Source organism: Exophiala dermatitidis, assembly GCF_000230625.1.
Source record: "Exophiala dermatitidis NIH/UT8656 unplaced genomic scaffold supercont1.2, whole genome shotgun sequence".
Lineage (NCBI taxonomy): Eukaryota > Fungi > Ascomycota > Eurotiomycetes > Chaetothyriales > Herpotrichiellaceae > Exophiala > Exophiala dermatitidis.
This window is the reverse complement of record NW_008751647.1, coordinates 2,986,410-3,011,483: the sequence shown is the minus strand read 5'-3', so window position 1 is coordinate 3,011,483 and position 25,074 is coordinate 2,986,410. Positions and strand designations below refer to the sequence as shown.

Here is a 25,074-nt window from a genome sequence, read left to right as displayed (position 1 = left end):
GAGGTGCATGCAAGAAGGGCGTGACAACGGTGGTGTGTTCGAATATGCAAACTCACGAACCGAAGGGGAAGTTCGCTTTTCTTCATCAATAAGCAACAGACTCGAATTGGAGAATGCGCGTATCCTCAATCGGGATAGTGGTAGAAGCAATGTTTCTATTTCGGGAGGCTTCTGGGGTCCGGGTAGTCTCCGGTCGATCGAACGTTTCCCTCCCGGTGTGTGGACGCTGGACACTGCATGACTCTGAGCCGCTTGAAACGTCAGACAGCCATTCAACAGCCGCACTCGAACAAGTCTGCCTTGCACTGTATAGTCTCTCGATGCCTGATCGGTGGGCGCTGCATGCTGAATACGACTGAGAGTCAACGGATACTCATACACTGGGTTGACAGCTTCAAAGAACACGTTAACCCCGTCCCACCAGTCGAAACACACAGTTGGCATTATGTGCAATGTAAGCCAAGACGGGCCTGCCAGTGTGCTGGTTCCGCTGATGAGGCTGTGACTCGACTAGGTTTCATTACTGGAGCCTCAGCCTCGCAGTTGGTGACATAGACGCCCAGAACAAAGGGCAATGCAGCAGGTGAAGTGCTTTAGCCATCGTAGATCTATTCCAAATGCCGGCAGCGACAGCGACATGACACAAACAGGTATAGAAAGCGGAAATTGATCGCATCTCCAACCTTCGAGCAGGGTGCATGGATGACCGAGAGATGGACATGGGAGAGACATGCATAGTATTGGACAATGAAGCATCAATTGCTGGCATGCTCGAATGCACTAAGCCAAGTGCATATCGCCTGGATTGCAACCTTGCTCTGCGCTGCGCCTCACTGAGTGATACGACGGCCAGTGTCCTATCGTATGGCTTGTCTGGGAGAGAGTAGATACCTAGTACCTACAAGTAGTACCGAAGATTGTAGCCGCTGCCAAAATCCGCGTCGGTGCGATGAGAGTTAGTAAGCATTAGAGTTAGTAAGCATCGATTGAGTGGAATTAGCGCAGGGCCATGGACCAATGATCCCTGATCTTTGGCAGTTCTAATTCATGCTAAACACTATCCTGACTCGAATGCTGAATGCGCTAAACTGATTTCGTTCAAGGTCGAGCCTTCGTCACTAAAACTGAAAAGTGACAACGATTGTACTATTTTTCGCGCACAGACTCAACCACAGGCCCTTGTCCACACGCTCAAACAATCCGTGACATTGGCAGTCCGAGCCCATCGTCTCTGACCTTTCCTGTCCCTGTCCTCTCTTCTCTCTGTTTTGATCTCGTAGGTCTCTTGCGGCCATCATGGAACCTAATGCATGACAGCGCGGCAGTGTAAGCAGACCTTGACCAAATCCGGACATTGTTCTACAACCAAGCCATGCATCATGTATGCTGCCCCTGGCCATTTCCATGCCATGTCAGTACCAGGCCACACAGTGCAGGGCAGCGCAGGCAGCACTAGTCACCTCGACGGGTTTATGGTCCCAGTGAACCGAATTAGCACACGAAAACATCTCCGGTTAACCCAGTTCAGTCCACCACTACATGGTACGGCCGGTACATCGCCCACTGCACGCTAACACTATTGCAATGCAACGTTGAATGTGTCTCAAGGCCATGGCTCTGCGGAAATAGTATTGTGCTCTCTGGCACAATGCCGTTACAGCTCAAGTAGGGAAAGCCTTGAACAGGGATTCGAACACCTTTCCGGCGGCTCCCAAGGGCTGAGGCCTTGGCTAAGTTCAGGTTCACTACTGCACAAGCACAACCCTCAAATTGTACCGCGCATGTTTGGAAGCTTCACATGCCTTGTATGCATTTTGGTTAGTCTCGTATCCCTCCCGTTCCGGCCCTGGCCGTTGCAAAAGTCCCATCTCACCTGCCCTCCCACTATTTGACGCATGTGGATCCATCCTGTCAGCCCTACAAGGCGGCCATCGTGTAGTGCCAGGTAGCCCGTTACTACCACCGTCATCAGGTACTTACCTAGGTACGCAACTACGGAGGTTTACCCACAGCTCAACTACACCAAACGCCATGTACCAAGAGCGGATCAGGGCAGACGACAGTGCGACGTCGATGCTTGGCTCTGTCCAGCTCTCCGCCCTGGAGATTCCTCCTGGCATAGGTCTAAACTCGTCTCCCTACAAAGAACCCTCTGAATCAAGGAGAGCAATGGCGATGCCTGTTCAATGCGCTTCTCGTCAGCCCCCACGGCTTGCCGGATCTTTTCATTTCTCAGCACACATACCCGAAGTCACCTCATCGCCCATCGATCGCCAGGCACCCGTGGACGCCCTACGAACCTGACTGACCCATATCCGACTAAGGTTTCCATATCTGGCCTAACAGCCGCAGCAGCTGCAATGATTACACATGGCCCATCACCACCATCTCACATTACACCAGCACCCGAGCACGGGGGTCCATCGTGCCTTGCAGAGCCCTAGCTGTGGATCTCACGGGTCCGCAAGTGGACCCGAGCGAGCGGACTCCCATCGATCCGACCATGATCTGGCCCTCACATGCTCGCTCGACCGTCCATCCATGTTCATATCCGTACCTTTGGGCCTTCTGGAAGGGAAGCTATATATCAAGGTCTGTTTCCATTGCCAAATCAAAGAATTGTTTCTTCATTCCATTCATACGCAACCAACAACACCAATACATTCCCTTCTTACCATTTCCTTTGTATCGTTTGATCTTGTTCCAGTTTTCCTGTTCAGCATTTTCGATACATTACTCGCATCAAACAACAGCAACAGCACCCTGAACAGCTCAACCGCGCTTGGAGGTATACGCAAGACAGTATTTCTTTGAGTTCTTCTCTCCACTTTATTTCTCTGGCTATATTTCTTTTCGCGATCATCCATACGGCACTTCCTTGGAGCAAGAGACGCGACCGACCCAACAAGTCAAGAGCCCAAGTCAGGCACTCGCATCAACATATTTCCTTTTTCTTCTCTCCTCTGGTTGATCTCTCTATCGCTTCAATTCCACTTTCTGCTGCAACGACTCCTTGCATCCTTGAAAATCCAAACAACCAGCCCACAATTTCTTTCCTTCAGCTTTTCATATCCTTCTTTTCTCTTCCGATGGCCATCGGACGAGGCGGATACAATACGCCCGCAGGCGGTGCGCCCCAGAAAGGCCGAGGTGGCTACAACAGACAACAGCAACAACAACAAGGCCGCGGCGGATACAATCGCGCAGCCGCCACAGCCATGCAGGGCCGCGGCGGGTATAATTAATGCCGGAAATTAATTTGACCAGGAAACCACCTGGCGCAGGGGAACTGGAGGAAGGGCGGCAATTCTCGATTCTGAACGAGCGGAGGTTTTATGATGGCCTTTCGGCAGACACCATCACCACCATCGCTATCTTCTGTTTCGATTTTCGGGCTTTCATTTTCCAACACAGAACCTGGACAGACCAAAATCACATAATCAGCAAACACATTCGTTGTTTCTTCGGCATTGCCAGCATTCGGAGCGATTCAGCGGCATTACCCGGCGTTGGGGGTTTTTTTTCAGGGGCGCTGTCCTAAGTCGTTGCTCCAGGAGCAAGACACCAGATTAAGGCGCAGGTCGCCGGACAGGATATTTGGCGGTTTGGGGCGTTTTTTGGGAATAGACACTTTGATGTTCAAGACCGACACTCGCAAGAGGGTAAAATATGCTTTGAGAATCACCCCACTGGGACTGTGCGGAAATAAGACGTGGAGGCAGGACCTTTCACGCGGCGTGGGATCGACAGGAGAGATCACCGCGAGTCAAAAAATAGACAATCGAATCCCAGACGTTGATACACCTGGACATGGTTGCAGAAGCTGTTCGTTGTCTTTTCTGATCGTGAACACCGTTTCTTTAGGGTTCTTGGTGCTTTTGGTGCTTTTTGGGCGCCTCCAACGAAGGAGGTCACTCGTAACACAACAACATAAAGTAGAAACGCAAGGTAAAAAAGGAGTTGAAAGAAAAAAGGAAGAGGCCAGACTTACTTTTCGAAGACGACTCCAAGTACATCTTCCACATCACCACCTTCGCCTATGCCGGTGATTTTGGCCAGACAGTCGGCAGCGAAGCGCAGATGTTCTGCCGCCGTAACGATATCGACGCTATCATCGGTGATAAGCGGACTGGGACTGGCTTGAAGAGAGGCGCTCGAGGGTTGCGGGGCATGAGCAATATCAACATCAACATCAACATCATGAGTTTTGGTGCTGCCGTTCAGGTAGTTGTTGTAGTTGGCATCATCAACGTCGCTCCAGGGCGGAGGCAGAGACTCCTCGGGTCCTCCTTGCGTGGGCTGAGGAGGCTGACACTGCTGACACTGGTCAAGAAGGTCATTAAGATGCATCAGACATTGCCGAAGATACATGCTCTGCCGATGCGTGACGGATAGAGAGGCTGTCCAGTACGACTGAGCTTCAGCGGGAGTTAAAGAATCGTCGAGGGAGCCGCCAGAGGAGGTGGTGGCAGATGTCAAATCCTTGAATGCACCTGTCAACTGTGCGAGGAAGGACTGAATACCGCCGGGGTCGGATTGTGCCCATAGTGGCATGGTTGTCGTAGCCGTGGTTGCTATCGCTTCCACTTCCATGTCGGCTGCTCTGCAAGAGATCATGCAGATCCGATGCTCGGGAACCATTGGAAATCGGGCACGGATTCTCCGTAAGAAGCCTTCGATGGTGTGGCTGTGGCTGTGGCTGGAATCGGACTGTTTTTGGTGCTGCACCAGCAAATCGACCTTATTCAAAACCACCAAGATCGTCTTGCCGGCTGCATGGCAGTCGGCCACTGCTTCGGCAACTTCGTCGTTGATAGGAACGTCGAAGTCAAACGACGACGAGTGGTCACCGGCATTGGAGGTTGAGCTTGTCTTCTTCCCGACCGCAAGCAACACCACCACAACGTCGGATTGTAAAGCTCGCTCGCGGGCGCGGCGGATTCCTTCTTGCTCGACTTGGCCTACCACCGCTGAGGGAGTAGTAGTAGTAGACTGACTTCGCCCTCCCGAATCCGATGCAGAAAAAGGGTTCGAAGCTGAGGTTGATGCTGTGGTTTCACCCCCAACCCTTCTGCCACCACGCAACCCAGCCATATCGCCCAATCTACACAACCACCCACCCAAGTCAACACTAACATCAACAATATCCCTCGTCGTACCCGGCTCCGCACTAACAATCGCAGCCTCTCTCCCCACAATGCGATTCAACAACGAACTCTTACCCGCATTAGGAGCACCCAACAACGCAACGCTAATCCCATTCCTCAGCAATTCTCCCTTATTGGCATTCGTGATATGTATTTCAATCTGCCTTTTTAGGGCCTCGACTTGCGTCGCGACCGACGCCATAAATTGTGTCGGTGACTCGTCAAAGTGCTGGTCTTCGGAGAAATCAATCAGGGCCTCCATCTCGCCACGGGCGTATAATAGCATCTTGCGCCATGATTCGTATCGCGAAGCTAGGCCACCGCCAGCGCCACCGTCTGTGCCGTTGACGGCAAGACGTCGTTGTTGTTCTGTTTCGGCTGCCAGGGTTTCGCCTAGCGCTTCGGCTTGGGTTAGGTCGACCCGGCCGTTATAGAATGCCCGTTTTGTGAATTCGCCTGGTTCGGCGGGACGGATTGGAATCCTGTTGCCGGCACTACCGTTGACACTGTCGCTGGCGGTACCACGATCGCTGCCACTCCCATTTTTTGGTGTTGCACCACACGCAGATATGGCGTCAAAAACAGACCGCACGATCGCCGGGCCGCCGTGGACGTGAAACTCCAAAACGTCTTCGCCCGTCACGCTGTTCGGCGCGGGAAAATATAACACCAGAGCGCCGGTGTCGAGGATGCGGTCGCTGTCGGGGAGCGGGACCGGTTGCGGGTGCGGTTGCGGTTGAGGTTCGGAATCATTGTTTTCCGGTCGGTACAGTTTCCTCAGCGTTGCCGTGCGCGGTTTGGGGAGTGGTCGCCCCGGACATAGCTTTTGATAAACGTCTAGACATGCCGGTCCGGAGAGGCGGATTACTGCTATTGCTGCTCGGCCTGGGGCGCTGGATAACGCGTATATCGTGTCCGAAGCGGACGTGTGTCCTGGGCTGGATCGCCAGGTGGTGTACGGATCATCTCTTCGAGTATCGGTCCCGTAATGCGAGATATGTTGTCGAAGACTCGGGAATGGGATAGGAATCGGACACGGACTCGAGCGAGGGACTGCAGCCGTCAAAGTTCGGATCGCTGTTGCGGTGAGTGAAAGTTTGGCATATCTTGGAATCTGCCTCCGTGCCAGATGTTGGCTACTGATGACGAGACATACCATCCGAACGAACGACCTTACATAGGATGGGGGACACAGGGTCGGAGACAAAAGTGTTGTTCTTGTACTGCGGCACGATTGACACGGGCTGGGGCCTCAATTGGTCCTTTTGTACCACTGTAGTTCCACGTGAGGTCACGTGCAGGGTTCATACAAATGCGTTCGAGCACCAGCATGTACAAATTATGGCTCCATCTCCATGTCGAACATTGGCGAGGACATTCGGGTTCGTCAAATAGGTGGGATATGGATATTATACTCGAGCCGGATTTATTACCTACATCGACAAAGGGAACTCGCCAACAACCATGACAATATGCAAACTGACTGACATCAACACCGTGGGCACACTGCAACACACTTGACCACCATCCGACCATGTCCAAATGACCTGGTGTTTCCGATGGAGACGACCCTCTCAATGATATACTTAGTAGTCTCCGTGCAACTTAAGTGTCAAGGGCCACCGGAAGGTCCACGGACCACGGCATGTAAAGGACAGCAGAGGCGCCAAAGGTTCAATTCATCAAGCACTAGTTCCTGTGATAGGTTAGCAACAGATCCCAATTCGATTTATTCTGGTGCAAAAAACAGTTGGAGTTGGACATCAACACGTACAGTAGACCTAGGGTCAAGTCGCCATGGATCTTAGCTTTCAGCTGGACTTCAATGTCGAGGTTCAAGTCGAGTCGTAATCTCAACTGTTCGTTCTCCTCGTCGTCTTTCTTGTCTTCATCTTCATTCCCTCCCTTGGTGTGGAGCAATCCTCCTAGCGCTTCGTGAGGCTTGCCCACGGCCTTGCCGATGTTACCAACGGTATTGTCAACGGCACCCTGGGCACCATCGACAACTCCATTAACAGTCTCGCCGACTTCATCAACGGCATCGAGTGGACCACCGCCGCCGCCTCCCCCTTGTTGTTGAGCCTGAGCTTGAGCCTGGCCTTTGCCGCGGTTGCGGTTGCGATTCCGTCGTCCGCCCTTCTGCGACACGTCGCTTCGGTATGCACTGTCGGTGTCGCTGGGTGGTTGACTAGATGGACGACCGCGACCTCGACTGGCCTGTCTCGACTTGGAGCGAGACTGTTGCTCCATTTTCTGTGGTTGGGCCTGTGGCGTGGGTGTTGAAGGTGCTTCTTGTTGGTTGTCGTCGCCGCCGCCGCTGCCACCGTCCGCTTCGCCGTCGGCGTCTTCTTTCTGAGGTGTATTGCCGTTCGATTGACCGCCTTTCTGGCCTAGTTTTTTCGGCTTTCGTCTTTGTTCTTCGGATTTTTTCTGTGATCCAGACGCTCCAACACTCGCGGCGCCCGAGGCAGATCCTGCAGCGTCGAGATTTCCGCCGACTTGGGTTTCTTCGGTGTTCTTGGTCTCTTGTTCAGCAGACATGGTGGAGGAAAGTCCAGAAGACAAAAGTTTGTAGAGGGGGAGGGTGTGGAAGGATAGGATGCAGCGGGAAAGAGTATGCGACTTGAGACGGGGAGCAGAACGACGTAAGATTACATTACCACCACCCGCCCTACCTAGGAAAGGAACGGCAAAGAAAGGCACCCATGCAGGATCTTTGTCGCATCAAATCCCACCTCGACGTCAGCGTACGGCCAGTGCCGGGCGCAACTGTACCAAGTTACCAGGCGTTGGTGTGCAGACGCGTAGCAGTGACGTCGAATGCCGCTGCTTTTTGGCCCGGTAGCGATGCCATCTCCACAACGGAACTGGCATCGACGATGGACTGACAAGCCCCTAAAGACCTCGAAATCCAATTGCGGCAGATCCAATCCAAGAAGCCGCCCCTCGTGGCTGTTTCAGTGACAGGGATCAAGACAGGATCTGGAGAGAAATGTTACCAACGGAGAAGGGGAATCGAGTATTGAGCATCAGCGCGCCCGGGGCTGGATGTGGCTTGAATGACGCTTTACCGTGGATATCATTACTGTCAGTGTTGTAGTAGCAGGCTCCGGTAGCCGAGAAGAAACTGGGGATACCCGGCTCGGCACCACTGAGCTCGCCTTTTTTTCTGGATGTGGAGCCCTCAGGCTACCCACTCAGGAATGTGCTTGTGCGGCGGATTCTGTGCCACATTGAGCTCTTCCAAACGGCTGGACGCGGGCGTCTGCATAACAATCAAAGGGCACCCTCGGATAGCTGCAGCGATGCTTGTTCAGACCGTAGTGTAACTTGGAATACGGCCTGGTACTGTGGTACCTCTCAATAATGCTCTGCAGTTTTTGGTCTTCGAGACAAAGACAAAGGAATTGACAGGAAGCAAGGGCCTGACGCTCGCGACGGCAGATTCCAAGTTGTAAGGGCGGAGGTCCGTCAGGCACATGCAACAACTGTCATTGGATGTATCCCAACCCACCGGCCTTCTTTTCCTTGTGAATTCCAACGCCACAATCCATCAAGTGCCGGACCAAAACGCCACAGCAAAGGATCCTTGGGACCAGGCCACACTTGGTAAAGCTGTCAGCGTCCATGGCCAAATCACCCGCCTGGCTTGGGCCGTCAGGTGGTCAAGGGCGGGTGTCCACCGACCGGGATTGTTCCAAGTTCCGCCGTCATGGCCAGAGCCACGTTGGCAGGGAATGGGCCCGAGTATCTTGGACCACCGCGAGCATCGACAAAAGGGATCGACACGAGGATCTTGCTGCTTCAAGCGAGAAACGAAGGCCACCTCCACCGCCATGAAGTAAGAGGTCGGTAAGTCAGGTAGCTTGACTGGCGAGCGACACTGACATGGGTACACGTACAAACTGGTAGCGATGATGTCGTTGTTGCAGCCTTTCCCCATACCAATGCCACCGGCTAACAAGTTTCTCTCCCGCCTTGTCATCAATCCCTTTCTCGACGGTTGTCCATTGCTCACATTACCTTCACCAACCGTCTGTTGACTTGACTTTTCATTTTCTGTCGTTGTTTGACTCTGCAAGAAACAGATAGCTTGCAACACAACTCTATCCTTCCGTTTCACCACTGTGGCCACGTCCAGCCATGTCAGAGCCACAGCAAACACCGACACCCGAAAAGACGCCCGGCAAGAAACCGAGCCGACCTCCCGCCCCAGAGCGTAGCGTTTCCGAAGTGTCCACCACCTCCGACGACCAAGGATACGAGTCAAGATCCAGATCACAATCACGTCGAAGGAGGAGACAGAATCAGCGACAGCGAAAAGCAGCGCAAGGCAATGCTCAAGCAGGAAATGCCTCGGCGCAGTCCATGGCCTCGATCGACGAGGGCGAGGAAAGTCAACAGCAACAACTAGCACGACAGCCGCAACAGCAACAGCAGCAGCAGCAACAACAACAACAATGGCTGCAGAACCCGGATCCTCGCGACATCACCGAGGCGCAACCTTTTGAGAGAATAAAGCCTCCTTCTCAGTCGATGGACGGCCCTGTCACCTATGCTCGTATGCTACGGGGTGAAATCCCTTGGCGGGGAGCACCGCCCACACAACCGCTGGAGACGGCGCGACCAAACGACTCGAAGGACAGCAGTGGGAAAGACCCAATGGATCAGGACGGCTTGAAACTGCGCTTGGAGCTGAACCTGGATATTGAGATTGAGCTCAAGGCCAGCATCCACGGTGATCTGACACTAGCACTATTGTAAGTCCGCAGGTTCTTTACTGTCGCACGGCACTGATCTAAACGCTAACCATAGAAATTGATCATCAGAGCTTGATTTGGAACTGCCCAAAGTCAAGTTGCCCAAGTTGCCCAAACCGCCCAAGCTGCCGAAACTACCTCGCGCTTTGTCGTGACGAACGCAATACACCCAAGCCCTGGCGTGTTGGGAACAGCGAGCGGCATGTTGAGGACATTGGACAAGGGGCCGTCTGTATAGTTGGGAAATGAGATGATCTGGGCTGTGGCGTTACCGGACTGCAAGCTATGGATTAATTTGGTCATCAAGTCATAATGTATTACTGAGCTCGTCTAGGTCTCTCGTGGCATCGTTTGGTTCGTGTCTTTATCAGTTCAAGTGCTCGCCTTGCCCATGCCCCTCTCTGGATTTTTCGGGATCCTGATTGCTCTCTTCCTCGGGCTCTTCTTGAATTGCACTGTCGTAGTCTCCAAGTTCGCCCCTGGCACGCTTCACCACTCGCTCAATGCTGTCGAGGCCCCTCTTGAGCACGTCTATCTTTGGCCCGTAGCTTATTCTGACAAAATGGTGACAAGGACTGTCGAAGAGATTTCGTCTCTTGGAAGGATTCAGATCGAAAAATATGCCTGGCACAACTATGCACTTCTCTTTCAAGAGCGCATCGAAGAAGGAGAGACCATTGGAGATGTCGATGTTGCTATCCTTGGGCAGAGGTGGGTCCAACGTGGTGAGATCGAGCCAGATGTAGAAGGTACTGTCAGGGATTTCTTGGTCACCTTGAGTGAAGCCGATTTCCTTCAGTCGTTTGAGAACATAGTCCCGCTTCATCTTGAAATGGCGCTGAAGTGCCTTCATTTCCTCCTTCACCTTCGGTGGGTCCAACATCTCGACTGCCGCCTCCTGGAACGGGACATTTGTGCCTCCATCGAGGTAGCTCCCAGACGATGAAAGAGCTTTGATGAATTCTTTCGGACCAATGACCCAGGCAACACGCCAACCAGGAAGCCTAAAACGTTTGGTCAAACCGTCAACCAAAATGACATCGTCCTTGTCGACGTCAATTACATTGCTTGCCGCCGAGACTGTCGTTCCGTCGCAGTTGGAACTATACGTGTACCCAGAGTAGAACTCGTCAAAGATCAACGTGGCCCTATCACGACAAATGTCCTGAATCAATGAGAGCTCCTCCTGGGACAAAGCATGACCTGTAGGGTTGCGGGGGTTCGAGGTCAATATGACAGACGTGCCACGTGCGAGCTCGTCCACAATCTTGTCGACGTGGATGTGGTATCCATCCGCGGCAGACAAAGGAGTGGGAATGGCGACGAAGTTTCGAAACAGGCTTAACATCTGAGACGGTGGTCAGTACGAAAGACCATCAGCGACGTCAAGTATAAGTACCTCGTTGTAAGCGGTGTAATCGGGGATGAAGAAGCCGAGATAGGCATTGCCCAGCACAGCCGCGATTCTGATCAAGCCGGCTCGGCCACCGGGCACGATACAGACATTTTCCCATGTATACTGGGATTCTTTACCCTTACGGAAGTTGTCGTTGTAAAGGTTCGCAACAGCGGCCCGGAGAGGCTTGATGCCAGCGGTTGGGCCATATTCTTGACCCTTCAAGCTGATGGGGATCGATTTAGGCCGGGGAAAGCAGCCTTCAATGTCATCACCAACTTCGGGTGCGCCTTGACCAAGATTGGCCCATTTCTCAGGCTCGTCGATGAATCCGTGTTTGGCAGCTTGCTCAGTTGTCCTACTCAGGTCAGCTACAGCTCAGAAGGAGCCACGACGCCCTCTTACCAAATCACGCCAGTGCTGGTTCTCGAGGTGTCTAAGCCAGCGTGGACCTTGTGCGAAGGGTGGGATCTCAAGTTCTGGTGAGGGGCAGAAGAATGCTCATCCTCTGGGTGAATCGAGAAGCGGCGGCCGTCTGCACTAGCATGGAGAGCAGACCTCAGGGTGGCTACGCGATCGGTGGAAGAACTCATGGTCGACGGGCTGCTGGGTGATCAATAAGATATCAGATGCCTTCGAGTCCTTGGGTAGTAAAAGGGGTATTTCAAAGTGGTACGAATTTCAAAATCAAGGAACTGGCGTGTAGCAACCTGGGAATCTGGGGTATTCGATTGAAGTGCGGAGCAATTCGAAGCCTGACGCAGGAACCAACGCCAAGCTTTTTCATTCAAGGCAACAGCTAAGCTTAAATCTAGCGTCGGGTTTATTTCACCGTGAAAATGGCAGAGTCCTTAAGCTTGTTTTCAAGCTTAAAGTTTCACATGAGCATAATGCTGGTGATGTCATTGCGCTTCATCACAGCCATGCCTCCTGATTCCTTCTTCAACTCATGCCTCAAAGAAGTCACCCGTGAACTCTTTGGCTAATGTGGGTGGCGGCTTTGAACGACCGTGGGACCACTGGGGAAGGTATGTAGCCTCCACTCCGAGTGCGTTTGCGTCTGGTTTCATATCTTCACCACGCATCGTATAACATTGGCAGTACTACGGGCCCCAAGTACGTCAGTCATCCCAGAACTATAGGGTCTTGGTCACAACAGCGACGGGTAACGGGTAACTTGCAACTGGATGCGCTACAGTTCACGCTCATTTACGTTTGTTTGAAGGGTCATTCTTGATGTAGCACCGCTACATTGTTGCCATCTGTGCCTCTTTCATCGCCAGTCGAGGGGACTTGGCATTCCTCAAACATCGGGTCCTGACTTTCAATGTCCACCTCTATGATTTGATCGCTGCGTTGACGTTGCGGTTGGTGCAGCAGACGTTGCGGGGCTGGATGTCGGAGTTGTCGCTGTGCCCCCTCCACCACTCTTCTTGGCCACCGATGCCTGAACCACTTGACCGGCAGCATTGAAAACGATGTTCACCAGGGCATTGAGCGGCGAATACGAATAGGTCTTCTCCACAAGGCCACCAGACAGTGTCTGACTGACGCCCGTGTCGGTCATATTGGTCTGGTAGTTGCCCACAATCGTGCTCACTCCGCCCACTTCCTGCACAATGTTTCCTAGATTGTCGATGAGGAAAGAAACAGTGCTTCCGCCCTGAGTGATGGATCCGAGGAGGCCATCTACGGCACCCACAATAGGTTCCAGTAGGTTTGTAACGTTGTTGATGGTGGAGATCAGCAGAGGATTCAAATCCAGGGACTCGAATACACGGTTGACTATGTCGACCAGGTGTCCCAAACGGACAATCAGTTCCAGTTCGGCTTCAACGTCCGCAATGGTAAGATTGACTTCTTGAATAGAGACTGCCACACCGGCATTCAGCGTAACCAAGTTTGCAACTTGTGCGTTCAAGTTGATGTCGGCGCGGAGATCGTCCACGTCCAATTCGATGCGGCCAACGGAGAGATTGGGCACGTTGAGCCAGACGTCCGGGGGTTCAGATGACGACGGTGTCGAGCTTCCCGTTATCGTTGGTGAGGTCCTCGCCGTGGTCGTTCCATTGCTGAAGGAAGTCGTAGAATCTTGCGCGATGACCACGCCCACCAACACACAAACCCACAGAAGTGCTGTAAGCACCCGAATTATGCCGCTGAACAACATCGTTGGAGTTGGTCATTTGAGCAGAAAGCGTGCATACCTAGTGTATTAACATATATTGACTTACCCCTCTCATGAACACATGAACTTTCAACTTTCTGCATTGCCAATTTCCAATCAGCTCGCTTAGCCATGGAAGATTGCCATCCTCCTGGGAAACGCTTCATTGCCGGGGTGTACGTCTCGAAGCGATAAATAGTGGAAAAGGGGGGGTTGAGATTGAATGGGCAGACCTAGTTGCCAACCGCTTTCTGGTTGCAGCCCTGGTTTCAAGATATCGAATCAAGTATGGTCCCAAGGTAGCCGAAATCAAGGCGACCACCAACCCCGGCGAGTGTTACTGAACCAAACCCTGGTATAGTCAGGAACCCCAGACAAGCGACCGAACCGACCAACTGCCGACGAAATCTAACTAGTTGTAGATGTTGCTCCTATTCCAGCTGACTTGCGCCCAGTTCGCATGGGAATTGGAGCGGTGCGTCCTTCCTAGTCCTAGTAGATGTCCTTGTTATTCATTGCTGGATGGGCTTTCGACACCTCAGTCTATAAGCTGTCCTCGGACGACAGCCAAGCGCTTTTTGGGAAGCATATTCCCTTTCACTTGAGGAGTCCAACAGGTTGAGGTACGGCCTTCGTGCCGACAAGATTTGTGATGGTTCGCCGACGTGTTTTCTCGTGCCTCTTCACATTCTTCACATATGTGGCATGTCAAACTATCGCCTCGGACGATGGCTACACCGGATACTCCCTTTCCGTTACTGGGGACGAAGAATCAGCCGTCTACGAGACAACCAACACCGATACCTCCAACGGCACGGCGGTAACGCCTCCAGATGTGTTTCTCAACGCGAGTGTCCACGTGGGCGAGATCGACATCACCGTGTCGAATTTGACGGCAAAGATCAATATCGACGCTCAGGTGCTGTCACTGTTACAGTTCAATGCAGGCGTCGACCTGAGCATCAACCGCGTTGCGTTGACCATCCAAAATGTCTCGGCCAGAGTGGAACTGGAAGCACGCCTGGAGAATTTAGTCCTGATGATTAACGACACCCTCAACTCGATCGACCTAAACCCCATTATTGCCACAATTGGCTCGGATGTTGGGAGTCTAGTCAACAACACTCTGGGTGCTGGCGGCAGCGGTGATTCCTCTTCTGGAGCAAGTGACCTGAGCGCACGTTCCTTCGACCTGGACGAGGGCATCTTATATTCGGTGAATGATTACAGCGGCAACACACATACCAACCGCATCTTGGCCCAGTCTGGCGACATTGTCGACCAATCTCTTCACAATGACGGCTCCGTGTACGGTTCACAAGTGGTCGGATCGTACTGGCACGACATGACTTTCACTGGTCGAGAGAGAACCGTGATATATAACGGAGAGAACGTCCGTGAGCTTGAATACACGTACACCCCGTTCAACGGGCTGAGCGTGATTGTTGCCGTCTTTTTGGATAGCCAGGGTAATGTTGTTGGAACGAAAGTCCTGAGCGAGTTGGAGGGTGGAGGGTCGAGTACTATCGCCAATGAAGAGGACTGAAGCTGTCAATCATGGTAGAGACGGTGCAAGTTAGGAAGATGCCGTAGCTCAGTGTTCATCCGGCACAAATCTACATCTTTTGAACCGCTCACGAAGACAAAGCTGGGCTGTCCAGTGGTGCAGGTTCCTTGGAGCCAGACGTCTGGATAGGTCTGATGCTGTCACGGAGCTGTCACGGAGCGCATAACATGCTCCATACATGATACACGCACATGCATTGGTCGATGTCATTCTAGACGTAGCCACAGATCTGTGTTGCTGTCACCACAACACAGCCGACTTCCCCATTCGGCCGCTCGAGTTGCGCGTCGTAGCACGCCATGGTTGTTTTCTTGTAGCTGTCAGTATTTCTGCGGCGACGCTGTACGTTTCATTGCAAAATTGATTCCGCGTAGAACTCAGCACCATAGGTGCTACAACGGTACAGGAAGTGAAGTTGTAGTAGAGAGTCGGTCGACGGTAGCTAGGTAGGTACTTCAGCCAAGTCATATGGCGTTGCACGTGATAAGCGGTTGAAAGTCACGGGATCCCGCGCCCCACACTATCGACTTTCCCGTCAAGATGCGTTTGTAGACACTATCGTAGACTCGGGTTCGTGTTTCCAGAGATGCTTTCGCGCCGCGGTAATATTTGGTGATCTCGTCTCGGCCGTTGAGGTAAAGATGCGAACATCCAAAATACCCGACTGCACAGCCTAATTCACAATGGCATCCTCTTACACGACCGAACCTCCTCCAACTGCATCAGTCCTTCTCCAGACAACGGCGGGCCCTCTCACCATTTCCATATTCGCGAACCAGACCCCATTGACGTCGCGAAATTTCCTCCAACACGTCTTGGATGGGTATTACGACAACAACATCTTCCACCGTGTATCCCCGGGCTTCGTCATTCAAACGGGTGACCCTACCGGAACTGGAGAGGGTGGTCAGAGTATCTACGAGGACCGAGAGTTTGAACGGTATGATGAAGACTGGGCGAGGGTTACAGGGCGTGAGAAGGATGAGCCGATACGGTTCGGGGATGAGCTGCACAGCAGGCTGAAGTTCAACCGCAGGGGCTTGGTGGGCATGGCCAAAGGCACCGGAGACGGCTCAGGAGGGTATGGCAGCCAATTCTTCATCACGCTGGGTGACTGCAGGGCCGAGCTGGACGGGAAATGCACCATGTTTGGTCGAGTCGAAGGCGATGGCATCTACAATGTGGTCAAGATCGCCGAGGGTGAATTGGTCGAAGGAACCGAGAGGCCTTTGTATCCGGAGAAGATTCTCAAGGCGGAGGTGATTGAGCTGCCCAAGGGAGACGCATGGCAAAAGATGCAGAAGAGGGAGAAAATCGCACAACGTGTCGTGGAAGCCCCTCCTGTTAAAAAGAAACCAGCTGCTAAGAAGAAGGGTGGCAAGACTTTACTCAGTTTCGGCGGCGATGAGGGTGACCCTGACACCGGCGAAGTGACCGTCGTCCGGCCAAAGAAGCCCAAGTTCAATCCCGCCCTGATCGACGGAGGAGACATGTCAGCGACGGAGATATCGCAAAATGGGGCCGCTCCGAAGCCTCCAAGGCAGTCGTCTCCCGTCAAGCGTAAAGAGAAATCGCCGTCTCCTCCGCCGACAGTACCCCAAAAGCGGAAAGCAGCTCCTAGTCCGCCGCCACCAGACTCTACAACTAGAACACCGTCCCAACAGTCGGCATCGGCATCTCCTCATCACCGGCGGAAACCGTCATTCCACGACCCGACCACCCAGCTGCCGCTTCGCAACCCGGAATCACCATCCCGCTCGCCCACACCGGACGAAGAAACCAACAAAGGCGACTCCAAAAAATCTGCCCTGGAGGCCGAAATCGCGGAACTGAAGGCATCGATGCGAAGAAATGTGACGAGCACCGTTGGCGATACTTCGCGTAAGAAGTCGGCGCTGGAGGCGCTCATTCCCGCGACGAGCACAAGAGGCCGGAAACGGCCGCGGCCAGGCGAAACCAATTCAAAAGACGACGCTACGGCGTTGAAGATGTTGAATGCTTTCAAAGCACGGCTCGAGCAGGCGGACAGCTCAAGCAAGGCGGCGAAACCGGATTCGTCAGCCAAGTCCGGTGACCGCAACGGACAGCCACAGGAACCATCAGGCGATCCAGATGTCATGGTGACCTCGAAACCTCCGCCCGAGGCTGTAGCGGACGACGAAGAAGCCGCACTGTGTGATTTACATTTCATCGCCAACTGTCAGTCCTGTTCGCGGTGGGACGAAAAGGGCGGTGACCCTGACGCGGACTCGGACGACGATGGCGGAAAGGAATGGATGAGCCATGCCCTCTCGTTCGCCAAGGATAGACTCGGCAAGGATCTCAATTGGAAGAAGAAGAACGAAGAGGAACTCGTGGTTATTGACCCGCGAGAAAAGGAGAAGGAGCTGAAAAGTCGTCATAAGGACAGAGACAGAGGAAAGGACAAGGGGAAGGGGAAAGGAGGAAAAGGCTTTGATCGAGATCGTCGGTGGTAACCTCACACCTACAGTACATGTGAATCAGTTGATTTCCCAGGTCATGCTCAGATTCAGATCAGACCATACCGTCAAGTCATATATAAAACGCCAAATCAACCGGCTCACCCTCCCCCGTCCGTTCATATTTCTCAGCGACCAACTCGAGCATCGTGGTTCCATTTCCCATGACGCCTCTCCACCGATTCTTTGAATTGTACCTAATATCCCAGTCTTCGCCGCGCAAATCACCCCCTCTTCCCAGCAGAATCTCACGGTACAAGAGCGCAGAGCCAGGCCAAGTGGCCGTGACCCTACCATCTACCCTATGATTCTTGTACCAGGACTTACACCCCGCAGTCCAGACAAGTGTCTTGTGAATCTCATCGCCGTACCGGACGAACTCGTCCGTGGCCGCCTGCGTGGGGGCTACGCTCTTGATATCCTCCGCGGCGATCTTGCGCAGCCATTTGACGATATATTCGGCCGTCCAGGTCATGGAAGTAATTAGCGTGCCATGCCCCACAGTGGCGTTTGGGCCCGTGAAAATGAAATAGTTGGGCATATCTGGGCACGCGAGGCTGAGGTACGATTCGGGCTCAGGGTCCCATTTCTGCACGAGTGTGATCCCGTCCCGTCCTGTTACGGGGTAGTGTGGGATGTGGGAGGTGTCGAACCCCGTGGCGCAGATGAGTACGTCGAGATCGTATTGTGAACCAGAAAAGGTTCGGACGCCCGTCGCTGTGATGGTCTCGATGGGTGATTTCTCAAGTGTCACGTTGGGAAGGAGGAAGGATTCTAGGTATCCTTCGCCGGGAGTGAGGCGGCGGCATCCTAGTGTCCAGTCTGGGATGAGCTCTTTGCAGAGACATTCGTTGTTGTTCAGCGCCTGGCGCATGCGTGCGATGGTTGTCTTGGTCGATGTGGCGTTTTGGATGGATCCTTTGCGGTACTATGGCTCTCAAAAAAAGAGTCTCCTGGTTAGTGGCGTGTTGACAAGGGTTTACGAGTTCCACTCCTTTGTAGGGCAGTGTGCTCACAAGATGGGAAGATAGAGACATGGCCAGCGACTTGAACTGGAAATCAAAAGAAGGGGGGCATAGTTGCTCACAATTCGAAATCCTCGGTTCATTCCATGCTGCAGCATCTTGCGGTACTGTCTGTGTTTCTCGGGATCTCGAAACCGCCTCTTGTCCTTGCTCGTGTAGCGCGGGTTGAATCTGCTGCCAATTTCCTGATTAGAATCCTCCTCGACATTGGCATCTCCGTTGACCATTTCGTCGTCCTCAGAAGCCCCGTCTTCAGAATCAGCTTGATTGACACCCAGGGCTTCACCCAGGCTTTGTGTGATCCAGGTGGCGCCTCGCTGAAAGCTCACCACCTGGGTACCAGGTAATTTGGCCATTTGTGGCAGGATCTGTATGGCTGAAGACCCGTTGCCAATTATGCCTATTTTCTTATTGGAATAGTCGTAGGAATGGTCCCACGAGGCTGAGTGGACTTTATGGTCTTTGTAATCGTGTATTCCGGGAATGTCGGGCCACTTCCAGGCACTTGGGATCAAGTGTCAGTTAGCGCATCTGTAATGGCTCGAGGAGACCGTGTTCGGAAGCCATCTTACTGTTTCCCCTACCGTGGCTTTGGAACATCCGCTTTGGGAACTTACCTCAAGAAGCCCTGGGCAGAAACAACCACATCGGCCAGTTCGACTCTTTCCTCCCGACCATTCTTGCGTACTCTGATCTTCCACTTTCCTTCATCCTCTAGCCAATCAAGCGCGATTACTCTTGTGTTGAACTGAATGGCCCGTTTCAGATTCCATTTGTCTGCAACCCTCTGCATATATTCAAGAATTTCCTTGCCATCAGCATAGAACTTGGACCAATTTGGGTTAGGATCGAAGGGAAACGCCTGCAATCACGTCGTTAGTATCGTGGGCTCTTTCAAGGGCAAACATAGGCAAGGTCTAACATAAATATGTGCTGGTATGTCACATTGGATACCAGGATATGTGTTGACCTTCCAGGTCCCGCCAATGTCATCGTTGGCTTCAAAAATGACATGGTCAATGAACTCTTGCAGTTCCGGATGTTCATGTTGGATCTTATGTGCGAGTATCAAGCCAGAGAATCCGGCTCCTATAGTAGCGACGCGCAGGCGTCTATTTTTGTAGGCCACTTGGTCCAACATGGGGACGCGTATTTCTTCAAGGCGGTCGGCTGAAGGCATGATGGCTCTGGGAAGTCAGCCACACCGTGCACGAGCAAAGTCCAATTATGTGATGTGCAAAGAGCACTGTAGGGTGTGTGGGTTCAATCATTATATCTCCGCCCTTCTGGTCTCATACACTGTTGTCACACATGATCTTGTGCGAAGCGCCGTTGGAGAACCATATTGCCTCGGGGTATTGAGCTGGTGTCTACGAGGAACAGACGGCTCTTCCCCGCATGAACCATCTGAGCTGCCCCGGATGCAGTACGACGCAGATCGGTTCCCAGTCGGCATGACTCTGTGGGAAATGATGTGCTAGGTCCAGCTGAGACAGGGAAAACAGGATAAGTGGACGATGTTTGAGATGTGGTATCCCAGATTCATCTGATTGATCAGAAACGGGGACCCTTCTTTCCGTCAACTATATATATTTGTACGGGTTCATGATGCCGTTGGGGTCGTATAGGTTTTTGATCTGTTTCATCAGCTTGATCATGGTCTCACTTCGACTGTACCCAATGTATTTCTTCTTCGCAATGCCCAGACCGTGTTCTGCACTGATACTCCCATTCCTCTTCTGGATCCACTCGTATACCCACGGTTCTATGGCTTCTTCGACCTCTTTGGTATACCTTCGGACTGGCACATTAAGATGCAGATTGGCATCACCCATGTGCCCGTATCCTACCACTCCCAGGGCGGGGTGAGACTCATCATCGCCGATCAGACCTTTTGCAGTCAGCCTCTCCCGAGTTTCCTCAACCAGTTTGTAGAGGTCCTGGATTGGGATAGACAGGTCGTATTTGTAGGTGCCGCCAAAATGGCCGATGGCTTCGGTAATGCCCTCGCGCCAGGCCCACAGAGATCTGACTTGAGTCTCGTCTTGGGCCAGTACACCATCAGAGACAATTTCTTCACCCATGACATGTTCGAGGAACTTCTCCAGTTTCTCATTGTCATGCTCCGTGTTTGACCCACTAGTCTCGATCAGACAATAAAATGGATGGTCACCTTCTAGGGGCTTCTTGTTGCCGGTGACCCTGTGTACGAAACCCTGACTCTGCGAGTCCATGAGCTCAAAAGCCGACAAGATCTCGCCCAGCTGGATCTTGGCTTCTTTGAATGCTTTTTGCACATTTTCGAAAGATGAAAGACCGAAGTAGGCAACATTGACCGCCTTCGATCGCTGTGGGCAGATAACCGAGACACCAGTAATGATGCCAAGGGTCCCTTCTGCCCCGATAAACAACTGCTTCATGTCATAGCCGGTGTTATTCTTTCTCAACGTGCCGAGATCATCGACAATTGTGCCATCGGGTAGTACAGCTTCGAGTCCCAGAACGTTTCCGTGCAGAGAGCCATATCGTAGCAATCGCAAACCGCCTGCATTGGTGGCTACATTTCCACCAATCTGGCATGAGCCTTTCGCTCCCAGATCGAGAGGGAAAAGATGGTTGTGTTCGGCGAGGAAATTGTCGGCCACTTCCAAGATAACACCTCCATCGACCACGAGAATCCCACTAACGTCATCAAAGCTTCTTATTTTGTTCATACGGGATAGCGAGATGACAATCTCATCAAAGACAGGCACGCTGCCTCCGACCAGTCCAGAGTTCCCTCCTTGTGGCACGACTGCAAGCTTATTCTCGTTACAGTATTTCAGCACCTTGCTCACTTCTTCCGTGCTCTTAGGCCTGAGAACGAGCTTTGTGTGGCCGCGATATTTCTTCATCCAATCTCGATTATATGGTTCAAGGTCATCGGACGCATCCTTCGTCACACCGTCGATGACGGCTGCCTCGTCGCCCAGGGTGGACTTGAAGAACTGGACATGTTCAGGCGTGATCTCGGCATACCTCGAGTCGCGTTTGAGCGAGGGATACATGTCGGTGGTGTGCTTGACATCATGATGCGGTTCACTGGTGTCCTCTTGCCGTCGAGGCGTGTTGTAGAAACAGCGGACTGGTGTCTGGGCGACGAGACGAGGAGAGCATCGCCGCTGCGCCCTGGGAACTGAGGGTTTTTTGGCCTGACGCAGCAAGCGAACCAAGCCTTTTGACGTAGGGACAGACATGGCCGTGAGGTTTGCAGTCTGTGAACCAAAGGTACTCACCCCAGAATCGGGGCACTTACAATGTACAATTGCATATAAACGTGGCTGCCAGTGGCCAGAGCAGAAGTTGAAGCTAAACTCATGCTGTCGTCGGAGAAAAACGTGCCGACGTCGGAAGAACTGAAGCTCACCACTGGCAGTGGAGCGGCTCAATAGGGAGCTTTCGGTGTGCCATTTGATGCTGCCTACCTACCTTATCTGTATGCTAGAGTGATATCATGGCATCTCGACTCGAAAATGAAGTTCGTACGACGCCGATTATTCTTATCATCCCCGCGTGCTCTGGTTGCTCTTGGTTTCATCTAGAGCCTGATTGAGGACAATGCGGCAGCAGACGACTGTGCTGTCCAACAACTTGAAGCTGGCAGTGCCCCGTGCGGACACTCCGCAACTTGAATCATGTTGCAGAATTGCAGCCACTGATTCGATTGGCCGCAGACCGTCCAAAATCAAGGCGCGGGCGTGTCATCGTGCCCCGGTGATAGGCGATAATGAGGTCGACGAGCAATCCACAAGCAATATTGGCTGCCACCTTTAACCACTTAGGCCCATGGTCCAGGCAAGCCTAGCCGTAATAGACTTTTTAAGACCCGTATTCCAAGCCTCTCTAACAACCTGGAGGTACAAACTTCCCCTACAACTTCCTATACGCGCCCTGAACTCTCTCTGCCTGCACAGCATTGCAGTGTCGGTTGGACACGACGGTCCTCGTTTCGCCCGCAGGAAACCTGTTGCCTCGTCTCGATCCTTTTACTTCACTTATTATTCTTTGTTTGTTCATACACCTCATCTGGGTTTCTTGTCTGCTGTTTCTTGATCGCCTCACTGGCGATCCATCCACCTGACGCGGCTCGTGGCGGCGTATCAAGTCAAGTCACCTGCTACCAACCTCCCAATCATCCGACGTCACCCTTGGAAACTGTCCACCATCTTGTATAGGGCATCACCCTGCGCTTTTGCCTCTGGCCCTTTGGCATCTTCTCGTTGCTCGGTGGTCTTCCTGACTGAAGACATCGAGAGTCCTCGGTCTGACCCGTCATGCCGCTCCTCGATTACCTGCCCAGTCCGATCTCCTTCGCAAATCGACAGTTCCTCGGAACCTTGGTCGAACGAGACCAGTTTACATTCACTGACAATGTTATCGAAACTCTGAAAAAGAAGGGCTCGCGGCATGGGAGCCACCCGGATTTCGGCCACCTCACACTCCTCGTCTTCGAAGCTGTGCTGGAGGTGGTCTGTGTGAGTTTGCCAGGATATATCGTGGCAAGACAGGGCATGTTCGACGCAGAATCACAAAAGTTCCTGGCCAACCTTAACATCATACTGTTCACGCCATGCCTTATCTTCACGAAACTAGCCTCTCAGTTAACCGCGGAGAAGTTGGCGGACCTGGCCATTATACCCATCATCTTCGTGGTGCAGACACTGGTGTCGTATTTGTGTGCCTGGCTCATCGCCAAATTCCTCGGATTCAAGAAGCGCCAGAGGAATTTCCTCATCGCTATGGGTGTGTTCGGGAATTCTAATTCTCTGCCCATCTCCCTAGTCATATCTCTGTCCAAAACGCTCAAAGGGTTACACTGGGATAAAGTGCCCAACGATAACGACGATGAGGTAGCCGCTCGCGGTATCCTCTATCTGCTTGTGTTTCAGCAGCTTGGTCAGCTTCTGCGCTGGAGCTGGGGTTACAATGTGCTGCTTGCTCCTCCCGATACCTATACCGAAGAAGAAGGCGGCACCAGAAACATGTCGCAGTTAGAAGGGGGAAGAAGCGATTACCACGACGAGTCCGACTCGGGCGATGAACAACGACGCCTTCTGAGTCCGAGCTACGATGATATTGCAGACAGCTTTGAAGATTTCGAAGACGACGCCCAGACACGGATTGGCACAGAATCTCCGACGGCATCTAAATCAGACGGTCTCAAGACTCCGCGTACGCCGTACAATCCCTCGGCCGAGTCCTCAAGAAGTTCTTCTCGGCGAAACCTGCAAGCTGCAGCCAACGCTCCCAACGCCCCCGGAAACGTCATGCCTACACCTCCCAATGGCATGGTGGCCTCGCATCATCATCTCGACTATCCTGCGTGGTTGATTCATCCCGATAACCAGAGATATGACGAGAGCTGTGGTGGTATCATGGGCCACGTCAACAAAGGCAGAAACCATGTGCGCTGCCGGTGCTTGATGCTGCGCCATCAAATCCGCAGCAAGTCCACGGCAGCGTTTGAGTCTCTTCCCAGGTCTGTCCAGAAGGGCCTCTCTTCAGCGTCCTATAGGCTTGGACGCTTCTTTGCTGGTGTCTGGGAATTCATGAACCCGCCACTCTGGGCTATGTTGATCGCTATCATCGTTGCATCAGTGCCTCAATTGCAGCATGTCTTCTTCAGCGAAGGAACTTTCGTGCGTAACTCAGTGACGCGCGCAGTCGAGCAAAGCGGTGCTGTCGCAGTGCCCTTGATCTTGGTCGTTCTAGGCGGCAACCTGGCGAAGAATACTATTCCTCGTGATGAAAGTGGCACTGTTACCGATCCAAAAGAAGAGAGGAAGCTATTGTGGGCTTCGCTTGTGACGCGGATGGTGTTTCCTACCATGGTCATGGCTCCTTTCGTTGCCTTGGTCGCCAAGTTTGCACCGGTGAGCATAGTGGGTGACAAGATCTTTGTTATTGTTGTCTATCTGCTCAGTGGCGCCCCTGTTGCCTTGCAGATCGGACAGATCACTACGACCAACAATGTCTACCCGGACCTTATGAGCAGGATTCTGTTCCAAAGTTACGTGGTCTGGATCTTGCCGTCGACGTTGATTCTCGTCCTTCTGGCATTGGAAACTGTTGAATGGGCCAGCATCGGATCTGCTTAGGAATAGCGAGTGTCATGAGCAACGGGGCTTCTGGGACAGGAGTTTGGTTACCTTTTAACAAGGCGCGAAAATCGGGTTCATGCTGGATCTGCTCCAGGGTTTTTGACTGTTAGCGTGGTGGGATAAACATGGCGGGAACTTGTCCTTGTGGCAACGGTAGGCGTAAGGTAGTTTTTGAAACAAATGCAGACTGAGCAAGACCGAAGTTCACCTGAAGTCGAACTCTGCCCGACAGGCTCGATTCTTTGATCTGTTTCTACCAGAGTAGTGCCCCTCTCCGTCGCATATGTCGCTGGGTTATGATAGCTGTCAACCCGGGCACTTGCTCAAGTCACTATGAATGCCAGCGCAGCCTCATACGTAGGTGGAAGCTGGAGCAGGACGTTGATGCGACG

General features: G+C 52.7%; 11 protein-coding genes across 12 annotated transcripts; 5 read left to right on the top strand and 6 right to left on the bottom strand.

Annotated features, from left to right (window-relative positions):
* The first annotated feature begins 1,176 nt into the window (after nt 1-1,176).
* Nucleotides 1,177-3,811, top strand: HMPREF1120_02549 (uncharacterized protein). Its single transcript, XM_009156593.1, has one exon. It carries the CDS (start codon nt 2,371-2,373, stop codon nt 2,812-2,814), a length of 444 nt encoding a protein of 147 aa, XP_009154841.1. The 5' UTR covers nt 1,177-2,370; the 3' UTR covers nt 2,815-3,811.
* A 176-nt stretch (nt 3,812-3,987) lies between these two features.
* HMPREF1120_02548 (tRNA modification GTPase) lies at nt 3,988-6,306 on the bottom strand (the record flags this gene model as incomplete). The annotated part of the gene is made up of 1 exon (XM_009156592.1): nt 3,988-6,306. One exon carries the CDS (start codon nt 6,304-6,306, stop codon nt 3,988-3,990), a length of 2,319 nt encoding a protein of 772 aa, XP_009154840.1.
* A 530-nt stretch (nt 6,307-6,836) lies between these two features.
* Nucleotides 6,837-7,688, bottom strand: HMPREF1120_02547 (uncharacterized protein; the record flags this gene model as incomplete). Its single annotated transcript, XM_009156591.1, has 1 exon — nt 6,837-7,688. One exon carries the CDS (start codon nt 7,686-7,688, stop codon nt 6,837-6,839), a length of 852 nt encoding a protein of 283 aa, XP_009154839.1.
* A 711-nt stretch (nt 7,689-8,399) lies between these two features.
* On the top strand, nt 8,400-10,236 carry HMPREF1120_02546. 2 transcript variants are annotated; one of them, XM_009156590.1, is made up of 2 exons: nt 8,400-9,907; nt 9,977-10,236. In XM_009156590.1, the coding sequence occupies exons 1-2, from the start codon at nt 9,291-9,293 to the stop codon at nt 9,981-9,983; spliced, it is 624 nt and encodes a 207-aa protein (XP_009154838.1). In that variant the 5' UTR covers nt 8,400-9,290; the 3' UTR covers nt 9,984-10,236. The 2 variants fall into 2 exon arrangements, with proteins under 2 accessions (XP_009154838.1, XP_009154837.1); XM_009156589.1 differs by having other exon boundaries at nt 9,963-10,236.
* Nucleotides 10,237-10,274: 38 nt separating this feature from the next.
* Nucleotides 10,275-11,896, bottom strand: HMPREF1120_02545 (aminotransferase, classes I and II; the record flags this gene model as incomplete). Its single annotated transcript, XM_009156588.1, has 3 exons — nt 10,275-11,255; nt 11,307-11,661; nt 11,709-11,896. The coding sequence occupies 3 exons, from the start codon at nt 11,894-11,896 to the stop codon at nt 10,275-10,277; spliced, it is 1,524 nt and encodes a 507-aa protein (XP_009154836.1).
* A 731-nt stretch (nt 11,897-12,627) lies between these two features.
* On the bottom strand, nt 12,628-13,473 carry HMPREF1120_02544 (uncharacterized protein; the record flags this gene model as incomplete). Its single annotated transcript, XM_009156587.1, has 1 exon — nt 12,628-13,473. The coding sequence occupies one exon, from the start codon at nt 13,471-13,473 to the stop codon at nt 12,628-12,630; it is 846 nt and encodes a 281-aa protein (XP_009154835.1).
* A 106-nt stretch (nt 13,474-13,579) lies between these two features.
* Nucleotides 13,580-15,107, top strand: HMPREF1120_02543 (uncharacterized protein). The gene is made up of 2 exons (XM_009156586.1): nt 13,580-13,756; nt 13,832-15,107. Exon 2 carries the CDS (start codon nt 14,123-14,125, stop codon nt 15,014-15,016), a length of 894 nt encoding a protein of 297 aa, XP_009154834.1. The 5' UTR covers nt 13,580-13,756; nt 13,832-14,122; the 3' UTR covers nt 15,017-15,107.
* Nucleotides 15,108-15,602: 495 nt separating this feature from the next.
* Nucleotides 15,603-18,828, top strand: HMPREF1120_02542 (peptidylprolyl isomerase). The gene has a single exon (XM_009156585.1). The coding sequence runs from the start codon at nt 15,721-15,723 to the stop codon at nt 17,512-17,514; it is 1,794 nt and encodes a 597-aa protein (XP_009154833.1). The 5' UTR covers nt 15,603-15,720; the 3' UTR covers nt 17,515-18,828.
* Nucleotides 17,591-19,722, bottom strand: HMPREF1120_02541 (cyclohexanone monooxygenase; the record flags this gene model as incomplete). The annotated part of the gene is made up of 5 exons (XM_009156584.1): nt 17,591-18,445; nt 18,605-18,727; nt 18,815-19,046; nt 19,160-19,404; nt 19,465-19,722. The coding sequence occupies 5 exons, from the start codon at nt 19,720-19,722 to the stop codon at nt 17,591-17,593; spliced, it is 1,713 nt and encodes a 570-aa protein (XP_009154832.1).
* A 403-nt stretch (nt 19,723-20,125) lies between these two features.
* On the bottom strand, nt 20,126-21,778 carry HMPREF1120_02540 (actin interacting protein 2; the record flags this gene model as incomplete). Its single annotated transcript, XM_009156583.1, has 1 exon — nt 20,126-21,778. One exon carries the CDS (start codon nt 21,776-21,778, stop codon nt 20,126-20,128), a length of 1,653 nt encoding a protein of 550 aa, XP_009154831.1.
* Nucleotides 21,779-22,375: 597 nt separating this feature from the next.
* On the top strand, nt 22,376-24,959 carry HMPREF1120_02539 (uncharacterized protein). The gene has a single exon (XM_009156582.1). It carries the CDS (start codon nt 22,856-22,858, stop codon nt 24,677-24,679), a length of 1,824 nt encoding a protein of 607 aa, XP_009154830.1. The 5' UTR covers nt 22,376-22,855; the 3' UTR covers nt 24,680-24,959.
* The last annotated feature ends 115 nt before the right edge of the window (nt 24,960-25,074 follow it).

Bases quoted from the DNA above. Each gene is read 5' to 3' on its own strand.
- HMPREF1120_02549 (XM_009156593.1), top strand. From the start codon at position 2,371: ATGGCCCATCACCACCATCTCACATTACACCAGCACCCGAGCACGGGG.
- HMPREF1120_02539 (XM_009156582.1), top strand. From the start codon at position 22,856: ATGCCGCTCCTCGATTACCTGCCCAGTCCGATCTCCTTCGCAAATCGA.
- HMPREF1120_02542 (XM_009156585.1), top strand. From the start codon at position 15,721: ATGGCATCCTCTTACACGACCGAACCTCCTCCAACTGCATCAGTCCTT.
- HMPREF1120_02543 (XM_009156586.1), top strand. From the start codon at position 14,123: ATGGTTCGCCGACGTGTTTTCTCGTGCCTCTTCACATTCTTCACATAT.
- HMPREF1120_02546 (XM_009156590.1), top strand. From the start codon at position 9,291: ATGTCAGAGCCACAGCAAACACCGACACCCGAAAAGACGCCCGGCAAG.